Source organism: Octopus bimaculoides, chromosome 4, assembly GCF_046866305.1.
Source record: "Octopus bimaculoides isolate indiv1 chromosome 4, ASM4686630v1, whole genome shotgun sequence".
Classification (NCBI taxonomy): domain Eukaryota; kingdom Metazoa; phylum Mollusca; class Cephalopoda; order Octopoda; family Octopodidae; genus Octopus; species Octopus bimaculoides.
Genome location: NC_142931.1, coordinates 41663752 through 41685187, shown reverse-complemented (window position 1 = coordinate 41685187; position 21436 = coordinate 41663752). Strand labels below are relative to the sequence as shown.

Here is a 21436-nt window from a genome sequence, read left to right as displayed (position 1 = left end):
AACTGGCCAAAATAATCTACTTGTTTTATCTTCAAACTGTCCAGATCTGGCCTCTCACACTTATCCTACAATAGTATTGTAAAAATAAACAGTCCTGTCATTGAAATCTCAAAGCTAACGCATAACTAATTCATGCGAATGTGAAGAAATGAGCATTACATTTGACAGAAAAATCTGAATACTAAAGGGTTAAACTTAGGTTCCATTAGTCTTTTACATAACTCACTAAAAATCAATATAACCATTTTTTGTCCATGGATTCCTTTTAATGTTTTCCTTGGGAGGACCTCCATAACCATTTGATGTTTAAAAATCCTGGTGTATTTTTATAATTAAATATTATTAGGAATTTTGTGAAAGTAATTGATAAAATATTTTGTGTAATACACAAGTATAACCAATTTATTGCACATAAACTTTACTGGTCTGAAGCACAGTTTTTTCATGCTTCTGAAAAATTACTGTGGACCCCAGTTGAGAACCCCTGATCTAAGTGAATTGTAAATGAAAGAATTTTTTCCTTATAATCCTCTTGCATTTTTTAAAAATCTTGTAAACACTTTTATAAACTTCAGGAAATGCTCTCAATTTGTTTTATGATTGTACAAAAAAGTTGTTGAAATGCAATATAAATTTAACAACCCAGTTTATTTAATAGTGCATAGTGAGCACTCTTTAATAGTGTTCTGTCAATACAACTGCCAACATTTTAAAATTTATTTTCTCATTTTAGGACAAACCAAATTTGGCTGATAATTCATCTGGACTATCGTGGATGAATAGCGAGAGTTCTCAGATATTTTCTAAAGAAGACACTACTTTCTCATGAATATATCATTATTTATTTGTTGGTAACAAACAACTGCATTCATACCATTTCCTTGGTCTTTGATTCAATTGAAGATTCCTCCCTCTATAAATTTGAAGCACACTGTTGAGCTGATTGTTATAGATATTTGTATCATAAACTTAAAAGAAAAAGCAAAAAACAAAAAGTGTTGCACTGTTTGATAAATTTGTTTATATGGAATAATGTTTAATAAAAATCACTTTTAATTTATTAGATAATATTATTGGAAGTTAATTTTTTATATGAATATGTTTAAAATGTAATATTCAAAACTGCCAGTTTAGTTAGATATTTCATCTACTAAATACATCAGCTCATCTATTTTTTCTTTAGCCTACTTTTAATTTTGTTACCTGTTACTGACACAGTCACATAGGTCATATTATTTATAGCATTTACAACTGTTTATTTTCCTACACCATATTTTGTCAATTATTATTACTTTTTTACTACACTCATTTCTAGGGATGGTGCATTCCATAGTTATAGTGGGCTGTGTATAACGTTGTTCTTATTGAGTAGGTATCTATTAAATATTTCTAAATACACAATTGGCTGAATGCTTACAGTTGAATCAAAGGTCCACTACACTGGATTATTGCAGAATTTCAAATGTTCTTGAGACCATTGTGAATATTATCTTCAAGTGAATGCATGACGAGTTAAAATTAGGGCATTTGATATTTGGTCCCAGGTTATTCAAAAGTGATTTTGATATCATTGTCTCAATGATTGCATATAAAGTTGCTCTATCTTTGAATTTAACTGTTAATAATTTGATGTAAATGATATGATAGATTACAGAGAGAAATTAGTAACAGTATGTCTGTTACTATTTTGTGGTTTATAATGGTGTTGATAATGCCTGATATCATTTACATTAGCTGTTAATTCAATTTTGACTTATGTTATGTCTCATTGCAAACATAAAACTAAAGTTTGGAAATTAGTAGAATAGCCTAAAATTTTCACAACGATAAAATAGTACAATTAATAAAAATTAATATCCCAGTTAATTTGAGGAGTGGGAATGACAAATGAATTATTGTCTAATTAGTAATGCAGTAACTCAACAAGCAATAAATACATGGTTCATGTTTTTGCTGTTCATATTGATGCTTAAAACACACCATCTCTTGTTCATATGAGCACACATTTAGCTATGTTCCCACACTTTGTGTAATTGAATATTTAAGCATACATGCTGTACTAAATGTAAGCCATCTAACTTTGAATCACAAGGTTGTAAGTTTGGATTCATGTAACTTCAAAAGCCTTATTTATATTTCGAAACTGCTTGTAATTCTCAGTAGCCATTTTTATTTAAGAAAATTATTGTAACTCACTTTTAGAATTGGTACATCATGTCTTTGTCATAATAAGCTACTAAAAGGATACGCTCCGTAAAACACTGCCTGATAAACCGTCCAAACCTCGTCAACATGTTAGAGCAAATGTAAAACAATGATGACATTACTCCTACTCATTATTTTTTTTTCACCATTTGTAAATAATTTGTCAATGAATGTTGACAAATTATTGTTGCTGTCTATCCAAGAAAGCAGAATTGATATGGAAGCAACATAGCCAAGAAGATTAAATTTTTTTTTTTGGCTTCCTTTCTTGGGTTTGCTGCTTTTTGATGTCTTTTAAAGCAGCAAGTCATATTCTTTGAGAATGAATCCAACAGTCAGTCAGGAACAAATGTCACAACTTCTAAGAACCTCACCAATAGATTAATTCAGTGTTTCTCAAATGTGGGTGTAGGTGGGACTGTGAAGATTGAAAAATGGGTAAAAAAATTGTCAGGTTCAACAAAATTAAGATATTTTCTAAATTGCTTATAACCTTACTGAAGAAAGAAAAATTAAATGATGGAAACACAATTTGTCTTCTCATTAATGAAAAGAGGGTTGAATAACTCAAAATATTGATGGTATCAGTGGTAGGAGGCTGATACTTGTCAATTTGACGAGTCAATGTCTAATACAGGAGGAAAATGTTATCTGCTTAATGGTCACAGAAGCTGAAATTAAATACAATTTTGTAAAACCCTGAAGTTTGTGAAAGAATTAATATGAAATGTCAATTCCTCATGCATTTACCATTTTATACACAACAATTTGATTATAGACACACCATAAATTCTCTTTCACTGTGTTGTTTAGCTCCAGGTCAACTTTGATTGAGCAGAGCTATAAACAAAGGTAATTCAAGTGATTGTCCCTTCTTTTGGGGATTATCTAGTATCCTCTCTCTCTCTCCCTTTTTAACACAACGGGATATAAATTGAGGATGATTTGGCTGATATTTGTAGCAGGTTGAGTGAATATGCAGGTTCCTTTGTTGGTTCATATTTCACTGTGTAAACAGAAAGCTAGACTTTAGTTGACCACTTTGTAATGAATGGTATCTATTAATCCCTTCCACAACAAATGTTCCTAAACTGTTTGCAATATATAGTTTTTTTAAAAATTGTATATCATTCATGTCCACAGTTTCCTATTTTGTAACTTTTAGTTCACTGAAGTAGCAACATTTGCAGTGCAAAAGGCAAGATTTCCCTAAGTGGGCCATATTTTAGTTTAAATTTCCAAATGAAACCATTTCACTTCCTCTTTGCTTCAATGGTCATACTTCATTTCTCCACTCCTCTCAATCTAATCTTGTGAATCATTGAAAGAAATCAATATTTAACAGAAATGATAAATGAGATAGATTGCTAGATTGAGATATTTTACTGCAACTCATTCAGTACTTCTTTGCTAAGGCAAAACTCATTTCTTTTTGTTTCCAGTGTTGGTAAGATTCAAAATATAAGTTGACTTAAATATCACCTATTGTAATTTCTGATCACAATGTAATAATGAATTCAAATGATTGATATTATATAAAAAAAAAAACAACAAAAAAACAACCAACACACACACTAATTGTTAATGGATATCTGATTTCTCTTTTCAAATTCAAAAATAAAAATTTATAACATTTTCCATATATATTTTTTTTAAATAATTTAGATTTTCTTTATTTCATTTCCAGCACTAATAAAATATAAAAATATTTTTCTTTAATCTTTTGCTACAAGAAGTGGAAGAAGTTTATTAGAAAGTTCATGTCTTTGATTATTCCAATCTATATGTGTTGGAGGTTCCAATTCACCATTCTCAAAAACAAAATACTGACTCAGTTCTATAGCTATTTTAGATTTGATTAGTCCAATTCCTCCATAAATATCTTTTGTTGGGTAATACACCCGACCATTGCTGGGTAACATGCATAATTCTGAGGGTTCAAAGGGAACTTTTAAATCAGCTTTATACCCTCCGTAATACAAATAGTCAGTAGTTGCTGAGTCTTTTACAAGCTCAACATAAACAATAGGCTTATCATCACAGCTGATGAAATTTCTTTCTCTGCCACACAGAGAAATATATGGGAAATCAGTATACCTTCCTGTCTTGTTTAAACGAAGTCGTTTGAAGAAGAATTCAATAAATCTTTTTTCTGAAATAAGATATAGTTATTATGAAGATCAACTATAAATTCAATCACCTACTACAGCTACAACTTTTTGGCTTGTGGGAATTGTAATTGGATAGAAAAATCTTAAATGAAGCCTAAACTGAGTAGAGAAAGCAAATGAATATGAAATGTATTCAGTGTATGATGGGTATGAACACAATGCACATGGATCATTCTATCAGTACGAAAGATCCTGTTAGTGATTAGGACATTCGCGTTTGTCTGTGACTATCTGAATGTTTTATGCCTTGCACATTACAGAATTTATGTCCAACTGCTCAAAGCTATAAAACAGGATTTTTCAATGATAATTTACTAAACAGTTTCCCTTAAAAAAAATGAGGTTCAAACTATTGCAAAATGTTGGGTAAGAAATATAGTGGTTGCCTGACTATTTAATGATCATTATTAAATATCAGAAAGTTTACTGACAACAATTTAGGGATAAAAGACTCATGTAGGTATCATATAAAGTGGATGCTCTATTTTGACCAAATTGGTATAATGTCTTACATCATCTTAAATCTAATATAGTCTAGTAAGCAAAAATCATTGAAAAATGACAAAGGTAATTGCTAAATTTTAAAAATCATATGAAAAAGTATATATAACAATATTCAAATTATCAACATTTTAGGCTTAAAATCACATAAAACTTTTCAGGGTTTTTTTCACTACCAAGAAAATCAATGTAAAAATACTTAAATTATTGAAACATTTTTATTTAAAATGCTTTTGATCAAAATACCTCATTTTGGTAGATTAATCTGGAAACTTACCTTTGAAGCAAGAAGTGAAATTCTTTATTTTAGCATCATGTAAAAATAACTGAAATATAAACATGGATAAAAAAATAAGATTATGGAAAAGCTGTGTAGGTTGCTAAGACAGCCCAGGATTATTGCTTCAATAAAATGAATCAAACCAAATTTTGAATTTATAAGAAATGATCACCATATTTATTTGAAGCCAAAAGTAACAAGGTCTTTTATTTATATTTTAATGAACTGATTTTTGCAATAAAGAAATTAATCAGAAAGGTGACTATTTTATTTTTAATCTTGCATGAACATTATATTTTCACACAAAAAAATTTAAGTAATTTTTTTTTCAATATTGTTTCTTTCTGTTTCTATTTATTTGAAAAAATTAAATTAAAACTGAAAGACTACATTTTAATTTTAAAGTTCATATATATATTCCTGAATTTTCTGAGTTGGAAGCACAAAGATTCATAAATCATATTCTCATATAAACACTTCTCCCCAGCAATCAATGTTGCAAGAGGTATAAGGGCCACAACATCCAGTTTATTCTCCTTATAAATCTGAGATAAGAAACTAAAGTTTTGCTTGCAAAAATGTCATATTAAATGTAGAAGGAGTGTAATAAGAGTGAGGTGGAGACAACAGCCAGTATGAGGTGGCGTTCAATAGTAGAATGGGATGATATTGAGGATGCAAGGCATTCAACATGGTGAGGTGATTCAAAAGAAAGGGGAAACAGGTAGCACATGACTGACCAGACTATCAGATGTTACACATCACTGGTCACAATGCACTTTGCATCATTTTAGCCTTCAAACGATGCCAACCCGCTGGCTAGGTGAGCAGGCCAACATTTAGCCCTGATTGAAAGGGTAACTGGTACAACGTGAAATAGTGTTTCTCTAAAGAACACAATGCATCACCTGGTCTGGGAATCAAACACAATCTAGTAATTGCAAGTGCAACAGCCTAACCACTAGGCCAAACTCCCTCACCAAGTACAACTCTGCTCTCATACAATTACAGCAACTGAGATTGATATACAGTTAGAAGTGATGGGTGTTAGGAAGATGAATTGTTGGGATAGCTTCAGTGCAGGAGCACAAACAAAATGATATGCTTTTAGGACTTCATTTTTGCTGAGGTGGATGGGTTTTCTCTACTACACCAAATCGCTAGTCATCTTTTTCATGAGGCTCAAAGCTCTGAGGTTGAGCTTTACTACTTTCACCTTTGTCTTCTTGGACCTCCTACCAAAGACCCCATCCTCATTTAGTGATCAGCACTTGTCTATGCAGCTTTCCTCATCCATACATATCACATGTTCATATCAGTTCAGTCTTCTCTTTTCCACACTACATATGATGCCTCTTATGACCAGTTTTTCTCTCAATACATTAGTACTTTGTCATATATGAACACTGGTATTGCATATCCAGCAGAGCATGCTAACTTCAGTCCTTTCTAGTCTTCTCTACTTTCATGGCTCATGTTTCATTACCATGTAGCATCACTGTTTGTACACAAGCATCACAAAATCTGCCTTTCACTCAGGGAGAAGACTTTCATTATCAAAAGATATAATAGCTCTCTGAACAGTTTTTATTCCAGCAACATGCTTTCGGAACATTCTCCTCCACTGCTAATTAAATCATCTAGTAACTGAAGTTACCTACTACATCTAGTGAGCTTCCTGCATATTTTAGAAAACTATTTTCCAGTGTGTTCTTATTTCTTCTGTGCACCTGCCACAGACAAAGTCTATTCTCTCTCTCTTAATCTTTCTGTGATTCCACTGGACCTCTTGTGTCCATAGTTTGCACTGGCAAACTATGGAATTTCTATCAATACCTTTTATAACTATCATTTTCCTGATGCAAGTAGCAACCTGTCTGTTTTCATCATCATTTAATGTCTATTTTCCATGCTGGCATAGGTTGGACGGTTTGACTGAGGTCTGGAGAGCCAGCGGCTGTATCAGGCTCCAATCTGATCTGGCAGTGTTTCTACAGCTGGATGCCCTTCCTAATGCCAACCACTCCAAGAGTGTAGTGGGTGCTTTTTTTGTGCCACCAGCACTGGAGCCAGTCAGGTGGGCCTAGCATCAATCACATTCAGATGGTGCTTTTTCGTGCCACCGGCACAGCTGCCAGTACAGGGTACTGGCATCAGTCATGATCAGTTGGTGTTTTTTATGTGCCAATGGCACGGGAGCCAGTCAGGCGGACCTGGTATTGACCACATTCAGATGGTGCTTTTCATGTGCCATCGGCACGGGGGCCAGTCAAGGGGCACTGGCCCCAGCTACAATGCTGGTTTTATTTGACTCAACAGGTCTTCTCAAGCATATCATATCACCTGGTGCATCAGGGATATTCTTAACAGGGCATGCGTGCCTGCAATCTCACTTTAGTTGCTGGGTCTTCTCAATCACAGCATATCTCCAAAGGTCCCAGTCTCCTGTCATTGCCTCTGTGAGGCCCAGTATTCAAAGGTCATGCTTCACCTCATCCCATGTCTTCCTGGATCTACCTCTTCCACAGGTTCCTTTGACAGTTAGTGAGTGGCACTTCCTCATACAGCTGTCTTCATTCATACATAACACATGGCCATACCAGTGCAGTCGCCTCTCTTGCACACCACATTTGATGCTTTTAACGCCCAATTTTTCTCTCAGGGCGCTTACACTCCGTCATGTATGCACACTGACATTACACATCCTGCAGATCATACTAGCTTCATTTCTTTCAAGCCTACGCATGTCCTCAGCATTCATGGCCCATGTTTCACTGCCATGTAGCATGGCAGTTCGCACACATGCATCATACAGTCTACCTTTCACCCTTAATTGCCAGTAGAGGTAGGAGCTCCTGCTTACTAAATTTTTGATTGTTACTAAGTTAACTTTAAGGCCCTTTGATTCCAAGTTTTGCTTCCACAGCTGAAATTCCTTTTCTGAGTCTACTACAGATTCAGTTATTAGGACAAGGTTATCAGTATAAAGGAATTCTCACAGGTACCTTGTTGTAAACTCTTCAGTAATGGCATGGAGGACTATGATAAATTGGGAGGGATTGGGAACTGAGCCCTGGTGAACACATACTTACAAGATAGTTATGGTGTGTCTATGGGGTTACCCTGAGTTTCACGTCCATAAAACACTTAGCCTTACAGTGTTTCTTCAGACCCTAATGGCCATGGCCTATAACCTCTTCAAAGTGGAGGGAGAAAAAACCTTGTAGCTACTTGTTAAATGCATGAGCAAAGGGTTAAGCGCAAGGGATTGTCTCCTTTAGACTGCTATCCATAGTCGACGTGGTCAGCTTGTGGGTTCCAGGACTTCAGTATTAATCTCCTGAAGTGTAAGCAGGCTTGACTTCCATTCTGGAATTTAAGATGTTCCCTGGGTTGGGAGAATTCTTTAATATTCTTGCCTGTTCAGCTATGCACAGCTGGCAATGCTTGCTCCCATCGATGTAGGGGCCCAATTCTTCTAGGGTCTCTCTCTCTCTCTCTCTATAAATATATATATATATATTCTTCTTAACTACATGGTTTTGGTTTAGTTCCTCTTCATGGTACTTTGAACAAGTGTCTTCTACAATTCTCGGTTGACCAATGTCAGTGAATTTTCTAGATGGAAACTGTGGAATCCCAATGTGTGTATGGACATGCATGGCCTACTGGCTAGGGTGTTGCACTCACAATTACAAGATTGTGGTTTTGATTCCTGGATTGGGTAGTGTGTTGAGTTCTTGAGCAAAAGCACATTATTTCACATTGCTCTGCAATTACTTCAACACCTGACATGTGGCACACCATGCACCTGTACAAGCAATGCCGATGTGATGGAGGGAGTGAGCTAACGTAAAGGACAAACATTTGATCACTATAAAAAAAAAACATCATCTCAGCAGGTTGTTCAGTATAAAGTTGTGGAATCATCATCATCATCATCGTTTAACGTCTGCTTTCCATGGACGATTTGACTGAGGACTGGTGAAACCAGATGGCTACACCAGGCTCCAATCTGATTTGGCAGAGTTTCTACAGCTGGATGCCCTTCCTAACGCCAACCACTCCGAGAGTGTAGTGGGTGCTTTTACGTACCACCGGCATGAAGGCCAGTCAGGCGATCATTTATTACAGGAGAGTCTACCATAAATATATGTAGGCACAGGCATGGCTGTGTGATAAGAAGTTTGTTTCATTATGGAAAAATGGTCTGAATTATGAAGAGTTTAACCCTTTAGCATTCAGGTTACTCTCAAATGTAACATTTATTCATATAGTTTGGATTTATTATGGATTTAATTGTAGCTTTAAGATTTTGATGATGTGACTGTTTATTTTTATAATAGTATTATAAGATAGGCGTGAGAGGCCAGATCTGACCAGATTGAGCAGAAAACAGGTGGAAGCTTTTTGGCTGGATATGGCTGGTTTAAATGCTAATAGGTTAAAGGATTGTTTGTCTTGACATTTGAAAACACTCATGCTATTGTGTAGCTCCAAGTCTGCTCTGACTGGGATGCACTATAATCATAGCATTCTAACCATGACCATCCTGTCTTAACTTCAGACACAATATATCTAGAACTACATTATCCAATGTGTATTACCTTAAGGCAGTAAGTGTTTGATTAGAGCTTGAGTGACAACTTAGAAGCTTCTCTCTTTGGCTTGTAAGATACGGAAGAAGATCAATAAGCATGAATGTGATATTGTTTGCCCTCATCGACATTGGTCTATTCAAAATTTCAGCAACACTAAAGTTCAGTGACAACACAAACAGGACAAGTTTAAAACCCAACTATGATTAGTAGTATGTGCTCTTAGACCTTTCTTCTGGTAATTCAGTCATTGTTCAGCTCAATGAGACTATATGTAAACTGCTGTTATCTTGTAACCACGTGACAACCTAATCTTTGCAGTCAAATTTTAATGGATTTATGTAAAAGGTATATAATAGGAAATTTCTTAAAACAAAGCTCATCAACCACTACAGTATAATTTCTATAAGCATGAGAACATTGCTAAGTCTCAGCCAGTTTGCGATAATATTAAGGAAACCGTAACTGGATGTCACATATTTTACATGCGATCACAGCAGGTCTTTGTGATGTTGCACACATTTAAATTTAACTTGAAAGGACTTAAAATGAAGATAATGAAGTGCGAAAGAATTAAATTTTAAAGACATTTAATAATTTAGCGCTTTCCAAAGAACGTGAGCTGTTAAGAAAAACAATTTATTTTAGAGCTGTTTTTTAATCTTATGTTGGCCCTTATCGGAGAGGCCTATCAAAAGCGTTCCAGCTATGATATATTCATAATAACACTATATAATGTGACCATTCATTTTTCAAGACCAAAGGGGTATAACGAGAGAGAGAGAGAGAGTTTTTTAGTCACTATTTCTAGTAAGTCGAATGATTACATGCAGCCTTTCAATGGCAGTTAAAGCATATAATTTATATATTTCGTTCTAACAAACAAAAAAGGAAACCTTTTTCTGAAATATAGCTTTACCTCGTTGCCATTCTTGTACTGACCTTTACAATTTCTATGCAGTGTTTGATCCCTTCCCCGACATATACACATTATAGAAACACCTGTTTTATACCTGTAGTATTTTCCCCATGTAGCTATTTGGGATGAACTAGAATAATGTAAGAGATGTCAAGTGCATTAAATTAGGAGTTAATTGCTTTCTCAGTAGCTTCCCAATTTTAAACAATTGATCAGTGTAAATCTATATCAACAGAAAAGAAATTTAATCAGTAAATTTTTTGAGTAACACCTGTACGATTTTCACTAAGGAAAAAAAAAAAAAAATCGGGTTTTGCATGGAATCAAGTACCCTGACCTTCTAATATGCTGAAAATCCCTTATTTTGGTTTGGAAAAAAAAAGGGGGGGGCGGGGCGGAATCATTGGATTTTTTTTTTTTTTTCATTGAATGAATTCCTGTGACCTCCTAATATGCTGCAAAATACCTTTTTGGGGTCCGAAAAACGGGGTAGGGTGAGCTCGGAAATTTACCCCCCCCCACACACTTTTTTTTCCAAAGCACGATTTTCACTTAGAGGAAAAAAAACAAAAAAAACTCGGATTTTTTGCGTGGAATCAAGTACCCGCAAAAAATCCGATTTTTTTTCTCCTTAGTGAAAATCGTGCTGGTCAAGGGGAGGGGTTAAATTTCCAAGGCTTCCATCTCACTCCACCCCGTTTTTCGGACCCCTAAAAGGGTTTTGCAGCATATTAGGAGGTCACAGGAATTCATTAAAGCAGAAAAAAAAAAAGAATTCCAATGATTCCTCTCTCCCCCTTTTCCGAACCCAAATAAGGGATTAGGGGTCAGGGTACTTGATTTCACGCAAAAAATCCCAGTTTTTTTTTTTCTTAGTGAAAATCGTGCGGGTGTTACTCAAAAAATTTACCATTTAATCTTTAATTTGCTTATTTTCCAATCTCTCAAAACAGTTTTGTAATAGTCTCAAAACTTTTTCCAACCGGTAGACTCATTATTTTTTTCATTACGAAGTCGATTTTCCACCTGCAACTTCGCTTTACATCCTTCAGGAAGCGATAGAATAAAGTACCAGAGAAATACTGGAGCAAATTATTTTCTTACAATGCATCCTAAATATGAACAGAATTTATAATGGAAGATCCGCCAATACGGTTTCACACAACATATTTAAGAAGTTACCATTTGGACAAGGCAAACTTTCAAGACGGTTCCAACGGCTATTGGGGACTCACCTTTACTTAAACTCTGATATATTCTACAACTTAATTTCACCATAGTTTAATTATATATATATATATATATATATATATATATATATATATATATATATATATACATACACTGTCAAAATAAACAGAAGTAAAAGTAACAAGTGTTCGCTTATGGTTTCTAAACAGCAACATTCAACCCATTATTTACCATTATCTGATAACATTCCATATCATCAATAATTACGTTTGAGTTATATATCAGAGTTAATCTATTTCATCATTATATAACAATAATCCATTCTATCATGAAAACATTGTCACAGTATCAACATAGATCAAGATAACATGACCAACACATAAAAATAAGACATCTGAAGGTTAATAACTATATGGAATATTTTGTCAAAGGTAATCATTATCAACAAACCTGGCCTTGGTGATCGATATAATAGAAGTATTCTCGTATGTTGGGTTCCGGAGATTGGCCTTGAATGTAATGAAGATTTCTGAATGAGCGGAATAAAGGCGCCGACAGTCGGGATCGTAAAAGTGTTTCCAACATTGTATAAAGCATAAACAATGTTATTACCTGGAAGGAGGGGATGGCGCTATATTGCTGGAGTGAGCATGCGCAAGGCTGACAAAGTAATCTTAATTCAAGAAGCTCGGTTGGCTACTTCCACAATATTTATTTTAAAAATAACCAATCAAAACTAACATTATGAAACGTTGTTTGGTTAGTGATAGAGGATCAGTAAATCTCAACTATAATTAACAAAGGTGTTGTATACTTCGTAATTTTTCAAATGTGATTTAATTACTACAGTTATTTTGGTTTCGATGCGAAATGGATACGTACGTTTCTGGTTATTATAACTGTTTCAACAAACTATAACAACTGAAATCGAACACTAATTTAGTAAAGGATGGCCGAAGACCAGGAGCGTGTATTTAAGCTACGTAAGTATCTGATTTGTTTCCAAGATGACATCTGTTATACTTGTTTTCTTCTCGTTACAACTCTTCCCTCTGTAATGTATATATTTATTTTTTGGCTCAACTTTGCCACCTGATTTAAATTAGAATACTTACTTGTTTCTAAATCTTACTCACGTTCCGATCTGATATCGGTTAATAGAAATATATATTGTATGAAAACCATTCATGTATCATACACAAGAAACGACAAATCCTCTCTATATATTTTGAAATGATTGAGCAAAGGTGTGCAGCTATTTTCTCGTTCACCAATGATTCATTTACCAGTATGTGTCGTCAACACCTGTATTTCTTCAGGAAATATTCGTGTTCAGTCATTTGTTGTTTTTTTTCTTCTCAATTTATATCTTACTTCGTTGATTTTGATATAAGATTCCTTGTTCAGTTGTCAAGTGAATTCGATTTTACAATCGTTCGAGGTCATTTTAAATGATAATATGGTTTTCCAGACAATTATATTTCTTGTTTTTCTTTATTTTCTTTTTTGTTTTGAAGTAAAATCTAGCGTTTCCACTAAACCTTCCAGAATAAATGAAGTACAAGTCAACCATTTGTTAATTTCTCCACTCTACCATTTTGTTCGTTAAACCTTTTATTCTACTAACGTAAATTTTGAAAGTATTTCAATAAAATATAAAAGCAAATACGTTAATTGTTTTTCTTCTAGTTTTAGTTAATCTATATAGAAAAAAAGCTAGCTTTACTGCCTTTTTAAACTACAACGGTGATACAACACCGAGAATATTAGCTATGAATCGGGACATTAAAAAGCCACTTGTTGATGGGTATAATTGTTGTTATTTAGGTGAATTTACGGAAGTAGATTGCTAATCTCGGTTGATCAGGGAAGAATTTAATGAGTCTTGCGTAAATTATTGAATTGCATAAATGAAGAATTATATGGAAACAGCTATGAAGCAGTCTCAGAATGAATATTCTATGATTAAGAGGAAACGGTGTGATTTTTTATGTAGAACTATTCCTAGTAATGAATATGTGAGATCGAACCTATTGATAAACAACGTCTATTGTACAAAATTAAGCCTTGTTTTGTATTACAAATCACACATTTAGTTTGAAATACAATAAAAATTATTGACCGTTTTATGGAAGGTATTTTCTCATGTTTGCATGGTTTAGGCAAGTCTCACCAGTCTTGCCTGTCCCTACAATATATTAAATGCTTCAGCCAACAAGTGAGAGCCTGTTTGAACTCAACCTGCTGGAAATTGTAATCAAATCTTTCAAAACTCAGCAGACTGTTTCTATACAAGGAAGGACCCCATTAGATAATGTAGCTTTAGATACACCATGCCTGTTAATAAAAAGAAATAGTTACAACTACAACGCCTTTGAGCATAGGTTTGCTCGGTCAAGACTGGCCCTGGGCTAAACAACATATGGCAACGCTTTTAGTAGTTTCGTACGTAAAAATTAGATGTCTTTTGTGATTTCCTTCACATCATTAAAAGAGATGATGTTGGAATAAATGGAGAAAATTAAGACCACACGAGAGTTTTAATTCATTCTTTCGTTCGTATCTATATTTCAAATGAACTACACTGCCTTTGTGCTTTAATTAGTTTTGAAAATTATCCAAAAATTGGGAGGATTTATTACACCGGAACTTAGAACAGAAGGTATAGAACTGTGATGAGGATTTTTTTTTATCATAGATACTGAGGTGATCTCAGACGGTTTGGTGTCCATCGGTTGAACTATACTAGTTGATACTCCTTTTTAAGGTAGTAGAGCAATGTTATAAATTGATCAATTATAGGTTCGTCATTATATAAGAATAATTATTCAAATTTTACTACAGGGACAGCTGCTTTAAGGAGGGTGGGTTTGTCGATTACATCGACCCCAGTGCTCAACTGGTACACATTTTATCGATCCTACGACATCAGAATTCGAACTCAGAACACAAAGAGCCGAAAGAAATACCGCTAAGCATTTTGTCCGACGTGCTAACGATTCTACCAACTCATCGCTTTATATGATAGTTTTTATTAGCCACGAAGGCTCAACATATATACTGTAGTGCGTTTAATTAAGAATATAATGTACGCAAGTAAATGAGAAGATTATAAAACGAGTCAAAAGGCTTACACACGGCAACAGTGATTATTGGTGTATTCCTCTAAACATTTTTTGGCGAAGTTAAAGAACACGCACACTGGGTGTTTAGGGTTACGCGGAAAACTGGTGGATTGCGTATTCTTTACCTCCGCCCAATTTTTAAAGCAGCCGTAAAAACTTGCGGCGTTACCAAAGGTGATCGTTATGCAGGGCCCTGAAACAGCTAAGCATCCTCATATGGGGTGGCGGGGTTACAAAACATGTAAGGATGGCCAAAACAAAGTTATATGAAAATGAGGGGAGGAGTAAGAACGTTCTTCAGTTAATGTATTAAAAATAGATAAAAACACAGTATAAATAAATTATACGGTATAGTGCAGCCAACCGTCATTTACCAGCAAGTATGGCCTGGTGTGTACCATGCTTTCGCTAATTGCTTTCGTTGTCTATGTAGTTACGAGCAGACATAGGCACTTTCTCGGTCCCTGCTTGACCCAGCAAAAACATCCAAGATGCGACAAACTAAAGAGTGAAGCCTCATCAGCACCTGGCTTGTATTCATTACAAATGTGTAGACTGGAACAATGTGAACTGAAGTGTCTTTCTCAAGGACACAATTGACTGTTTGGCCCAGAAATTATATCCATGACCTTATGATCGAGTGTCAACTATCCTAACTACACAGCTATCCGCCTTCACAAGATTGTATAAAATACATAATAATCAAAACAAAACATAAAATTAAAGAGACATGATAGACACAACATCTAAGATGGCCTAGAGTGCCCCATGACTCTTTTTGCCACCAGCAATGCATTGTAGTGTGGTCAAGAATTCTTTTAAAGTTCCATTAAATATTTCTTTGGTGGGTTCAGTGTTGAAAGGCTTCATGCCTGGGAAAATTGTTTTACATGTTTATGTATGTTTTTTGAATAGTTTTAACCCAAACTCTATCTTTCAAGCACTTCCAGTTTTCTGGTCTCTCCAGATATGGTTGATTGTCTTGTAACTCAAATACAAATTTGGATAGTTTAATGCTATTTCATCTGACAGCTGTGAATTTGCATGAGTTTCTAAGAGTAGGCATTTCCTCCAGTTTCCTGATAGGGCTGGCTTTTTTCATGTGTCTATTTCACCCCCACCCCTACAGTGATTTGTCAGTCTGTCTCAGCTTCTACTTGGCCTTCATCCTTTCAAGTTAATGCACTAGTATTGCTGTGGAGGCATTTTCAATGCTTTCACTGGCGGTACTGTTCTAAAGGCACACTCTGGAACCTGTTGTTGCTGCTACCTTTTCTTTTTCTCAGTTTTTTTCTAGTACCTTGGGAAAGAAATCTCTTGAGCTAGTTTTCTGCTGCAAGTGTAAAAACTGGATTTTCTGCTTGAAGCCACCAATCTCATCTCATCTCTGCACACAACAGGGTATAAATATTAGAATAATCTGGTGGTCCTGAGGGTTGTAAGTCCATGCTGATCACATTTTCTTTTTCACTATGTTTGTGATTATTACTTACCCATATTCTCCTCTGATGGTGACAATGAACCTGATTATCATTTTTGGTGTGCTGGTTTTGTACTGAAGCATGGGCTTTTGAGTCAATATTTTGCACATTATCTGCACATTGCAGTTTAGCCATGTTACTATAGATCAGAGTTTTCCTTACCCACACATGAACAAATATTTTGAGCAAGGAGTCAAAATATGTTGTGACACAAATGTGTCACAGCTCCTTCTGGGACTGAGCCTTATCTCTAATTGGGAAACCCCCAAGTAGAAGCAGTTTTGTAAAAACTGCTTCCATTCTTGCTCAGCTACATATATAACTGCTTGTGAGTGCCACTGCTGTTATTCTTGTTACTACTGCCAAGTGAATTTTCTCAAAACCTCCATTAATGAAATCATCTTTTTACTTGCTTTTCATGTTGGCATGGTTTGAATTGTGTGTGTGTGTGTGTGTGTATTGGAGCCTGGTGTAGCCATTTGGTTTCACCCGTCCTCAGTCAAATCGTCCAACCCATGCTAGCATGGAAAGCGGACGTTAAACGATGATGATGATGATGATGATATATATATATATATATATTATTTTGTTTAAAAGAGTTCCAACACTGTCTGTTTTTTATGTTTTATTTATATTCCTGCAAGACCAATGTGGGATATAGAATATGGAATATACAATATATAATATAATATACAATATATAATATAAAATAAAAATGGATGGTACAATGAAATAAAGTATTGAATGTCTTATTGAATATATGGAATATGTCTTATTGAATAGATGAAATATTGAGTGTTCAATATAAAGAATTAAATATATTAAATCCTTAATATTGAACACTCAATATTTCATCTATTCAATAAGACATTCAATACTTTATTTCATTGTACCATCCATTTTTATTTTATATTATATATTGTATATTATATTATATATTGTATATTCCATATTCTATATCCCACATTGGTTTTGCAGGAATATAAATAAAACATAAAAAACAGACAGTGTTGGAACTCTTTTAAACAAAATAATATATTCCTCTATACACAATCATACAAAACCCCTTTTTTTGTATTTATTTTTACTCGCATATATATATATATATATATATATATATATATATATATATATATATATATATGTGTGTATGTATGTATGTGTATATATATGTGTGTATATATATATGTGTGTGTGTATATATATATATATATATATATATATATGTATGTATGTATGTGTATATATATGTGTGTATATATATATATGTGTGTATATATATATATATATATATATATATATGTATGTATGTGTATATATATGTATGTATGTGTATATATATGTATGTATGTGTATATATATGTGTGTATATATATATATGTGTGTGTGTATATATATATATATATATATATGTATGTATGTGTATATATATGTGTGTATATATATGTGTGTGTGTGTATATATATATATATATATATGTATGTGTATATATGTGTGTATATATATATGTGTGTATATATATATATATATATATATGTGTGTGTGTGTGTGTGTGTGTATATATATAAGGTGTAGGCATGGTTGTGTGGTTTGGGATTCAGTCCCACTGCACAGCACCTTGGGCAAGTATCATCTACTACAGTCTCAGACCAGCCAAAGCTTTGTGTGTGTAGATTTAGAAGATGGAAACTGGTATTCATATGTAAATATATGTGATTTACATTTTCACTCACTTGTACAAAAGTTGTGGCATTCAAGTGGTGGTGGTGTTGTCAGTTATTGTGTCAACAAATCATTTGTTTGCTTTGAGCCTATGGATCTTGATGGAATAAGAGATCTGTTACTTGAAAAATAGGTAAGGGTTAGTGACAGGTAAGGCATCTGGTTGTAAAACAGTGCCTCAATAATATATTCATGTAAGTCATGCAAGCATGAAAAAGCAGCTGTAAAACAAACAAATGAATATATACATATATATGAAAGCTCATTGTTTTCATTTTCCTGATTATATGTGCTCTGCTGTAAAGCAGGTTTGTTCAGGCTTTGTTTGGTTGTAGAAATGTTTTTTCTTTTTCTGTTTTTGCTTGGATGGTACTTCCTTGTTTTAACAGCTTTGTGTTGTGTGCTAAAAATGTCAAATGGAAAATGTTTAAGAATGTCTTCTGTACTAAAACTAATGGTGCGAAACTCTATTGGTTTTCCAGACTGATTGAAATCTTGCAAATGCTCACAACTTTTTGCTAGCTTTGCTTGAATGAACCATTTTGTTTCATTGAGCTTGCTCATAAGGCTGTCAGACGTGTAAAATCCCTCTTGTTTTCAAGTGGCCTACAACTTGCAGTAATAAGTACTGGGTTACTTATGCATATGACTTGGGTATTTAAGGTATTGATGGTAAGACCTATCTGTTCTGTGGCTTAGTTTTTTCATGTAAGTGATCTCTTCTTGAGAAGACAGCCATGTCATCCTCATAGTCAAGATCTTCTAAATGAGATAAAAGCATCCACTGAATACCCTTAGGCTTACATGTATTCTTACCTGTGGTCTACTTGATGATAATTAAGAAGAAAATGGCAGAGAAGATATAGTCTTGTTGTACACTGGATTTTACTGAAAACCATCCAGAGAATGTCTGTCAATGATCACACTACATTCAAAATGGTTATAGAACAAACTTTTTCAGTCAGTGGTCTCAGGGACATCACTCCCAGTGCAAACTATTAAAAGCTTTTCCAAACACTGAAATTTATGAACAATGGTATATTACACTCAAGGCAATGTTTGATGATGTTCCTCATTGTAAAGATTTTATCAATGTATCCACTACCTTTCTTGAATCCCACTTCTCTTTTTTTTTTTTCTCAGCTTGTCAGCTGAAGATCCAATCTGTTGAAGACCTCTAAAAAAAAAACAAAAACAAAAAAAACTTGCTGAGAGTAGAATAGCTTGTGATGCCATGCCAGTTATAATAGTTTTGTAAATTGCCTTTATTGAGAACACTAGCAATCCATCCCTTAGTCCAGTCTCTTGGATGGTGTAATTTTTTAGATGGTCTTAAAGAGATCAAGCAGCCTTTATATTACTGTGACAGTGTCTTTCTTAAGCTTCACTTCATGGTTAGATTCAGTACTTGTGATTTGTTGCGCTTTATGGCATTAATAGGTTCCTTGATCTCAATTGCTGTAGGGGATTAATGGTGATGTAAAGAATATCTTGTGTATGTTGGGGGTTTGCAGGTTCATCTAGCTGGAAATGTTGGGCACATCTTGCTGTTTTCTCTTGTTCATTTGTTATAATACTGTCATTTTTGCTTCAGACTAGCTGGTGTTGCTGTCATAGATCTGTTTGGTGAACAATATCCATCTCTTCCTTATCTGCAGCTCACTCAGCTTCATATACTATTTCCTAAGTAAAAGATCATATATCCATACAGAGGCAGTCCTTTTGACCACTGTGTTCTTGAATTTATAGGCTTATTGGAATTGCTCCCAGAATCTCAGTGACTTGGTACCCAATGTCTTGGCTTTCAGTTAATTCCTTTCATTTGTTTTCTGCCATGTTCCAAGTTTAACCATTTCTGGTTCTTATTCTTCTTATAGCCTAAGATATTGGTTGTTGCTCCAACAGGCATTTTCTTGATCACCTTCTACTAGGTGTTAATGAAGATATCACCCTTAGTTGTACCAGCAAGAACACTGAAGCAATTTCAAATCTTCAGGACAAACTGCTGTTTGGTGTTAGGATGTTTTGGTTTAGTGGTGTTGAATTGTTTTCCTTACTAACTCTGTTTCTTCACCTTGTGATGTTGCGACCTCACTGTAACAGTTATTAAGTAGTATTCACCAAATACATCGACCCTGCACAGGTTGTTGGAACTGAAAACAAAACTCACAAATGAGAACTTGTCATTGATTTTTCTACCACATATCAATATTCATAATCATTTTGATGCTTTGCTAGTACTTACAATTGACAAGTTAATTCATGCCATATGACAGCATACATATTTTAGCTAGGTTGACATGAAACAAGTCTACAACCAACTGCTGTAAGTGATGAAAGACCATCTTTAAGTGCTTTTCTAGCCTTGGGACAATTATATTGGTATATATGACTCCTGTTTAGCCTTCAGAATGTTGTATTTTTTTTTCTTGAGCAATGAACCAAATTATCTCACTGAATAATTTTGAATCTATTTATACTTAAATGACCTCATTTATTATGCAGTAACTCTAAGGAAGATCATGACAGAAATCTAAAAGCATTTCTGTCATATATCGGAGATTTAAATATATCTAAAAAAGAGTTTACATTTTTGGTAAAATCATCATTATTTAACATCTATTTTCCACGCTCACATAATATTTCTTGGGTATTGCATTGAAGGCCACAGGTTAACTGTTAATCCTGTTAGGCTGCTTCCATTTAAATGTCTTAAAATCCGTACTTCTAAAGATTGCTAGCGTATTACAGTAAATGGGCAACAAATTTTTCAAATTAAGACGTTTACTGAAATGTACCACTTTCCCCATTCCTCAAAAAACTGTTACAACTTGAAAAATATCAAAGTTGACATAGAAAATACTTTCCTCCATACTATTTACAACTGTATCTAATTTATAGTTGAGTCTGATGTATCAGACAATACTATTTGCAACACTATCACAGACAAGGAGGGCATCTTATTGCTTTTCCTTTTGCACTCTTTCCTAGATTGAACTGTATCTTCCTCTTGAGAAAAGAATTGTTAAAAGAATGCAGATTTCCCCCTCCTTATCAAAACAAAATTTTCTCTTGCAACTTGATCAATCTCTTTGAATGACAATGTCCATTAATATGTGATAGGCATGGTATGGTTTAGGGAAGTAATTTCATTTTCTCCCTCTTGATAAACAATTTTGTCATGAACTGAAGAATGAGAACTGGGAGTGTTACTGAGGTTAAGATGTGGTATGTCCAACTCCA

General features: G+C 34.3%; 3 protein-coding genes across 5 annotated transcripts in view; 2 read left to right on the top strand and 1 right to left on the bottom strand.

Annotated features, from left to right (window-relative positions):
• Positions 1 to 5414, top strand: part of LOC106883716 (AKT-interacting protein) — a 35238-nt gene extending 29824 nt beyond the window's left edge. For all 3 annotated transcript variants that reach the window (XM_089350655.1, XM_089350656.1, XM_014934827.3), the window contains exon 9: positions 734 to 5414. In XM_089350655.1, the coding sequence (XP_089206781.1) occupies positions 734 to 829 (96 nt within the window). In that variant the 3' untranslated portion in view covers positions 830 to 5414. The remainder of the gene's footprint in view (positions 1 to 733) is intronic.
• Positions 3781 to 12549, bottom strand: LOC106883717 (UPF0598 protein CG30010). The gene is made up of 3 exons (XM_014934828.3): positions 12316 to 12549; positions 5155 to 5203; positions 3781 to 4357 (listed from the first exon to the last, which is right to left on the bottom strand). Exons 1-3 carry the CDS (start codon positions 12460 to 12462, stop codon positions 3921 to 3923), a joined length of 633 nt encoding a protein of 210 aa, XP_014790314.1. The 5' UTR covers positions 12463 to 12549; the 3' UTR covers positions 3781 to 3920.
• A 70-nt stretch (positions 12550 to 12619) lies between these two features.
• LOC106883713 (katanin p80 WD40 repeat-containing subunit B1) overlaps positions 12620 to 21436 on the top strand; it is a 53849-nt gene continuing 45032 nt past the window's right edge. The window contains exon 1 of the mRNA XM_014934825.3: positions 12620 to 12848. Coding sequence (XP_014790311.1) covers positions 12815 to 12848 — 34 coding nt within the window. The 5' untranslated portion in view covers positions 12620 to 12814. The remainder of the gene's footprint in view (positions 12849 to 21436) is intronic.

Coding starts and splice junctions, on each gene's coding strand:
- LOC106883717 (XM_014934828.3), bottom strand. CDS start 12,462: ATGCTTTATACAATGTTGGAAACACTTTTACGATCCCGACTGTCGGCG. Junction 5,204..12,315: donor ATATCGATCACCAAGGCCAG/GTTTGTTGATAA, acceptor TTTATATTTCAG/TTATTTTTACATGATGCTAA. Junction 4,358..5,154: donor TTTCACTTCTTGCTTCAAAG/GTAAGTTTCCAG, acceptor ATCTTATTTCAG/AAAAAAGATTTATTGAATTC.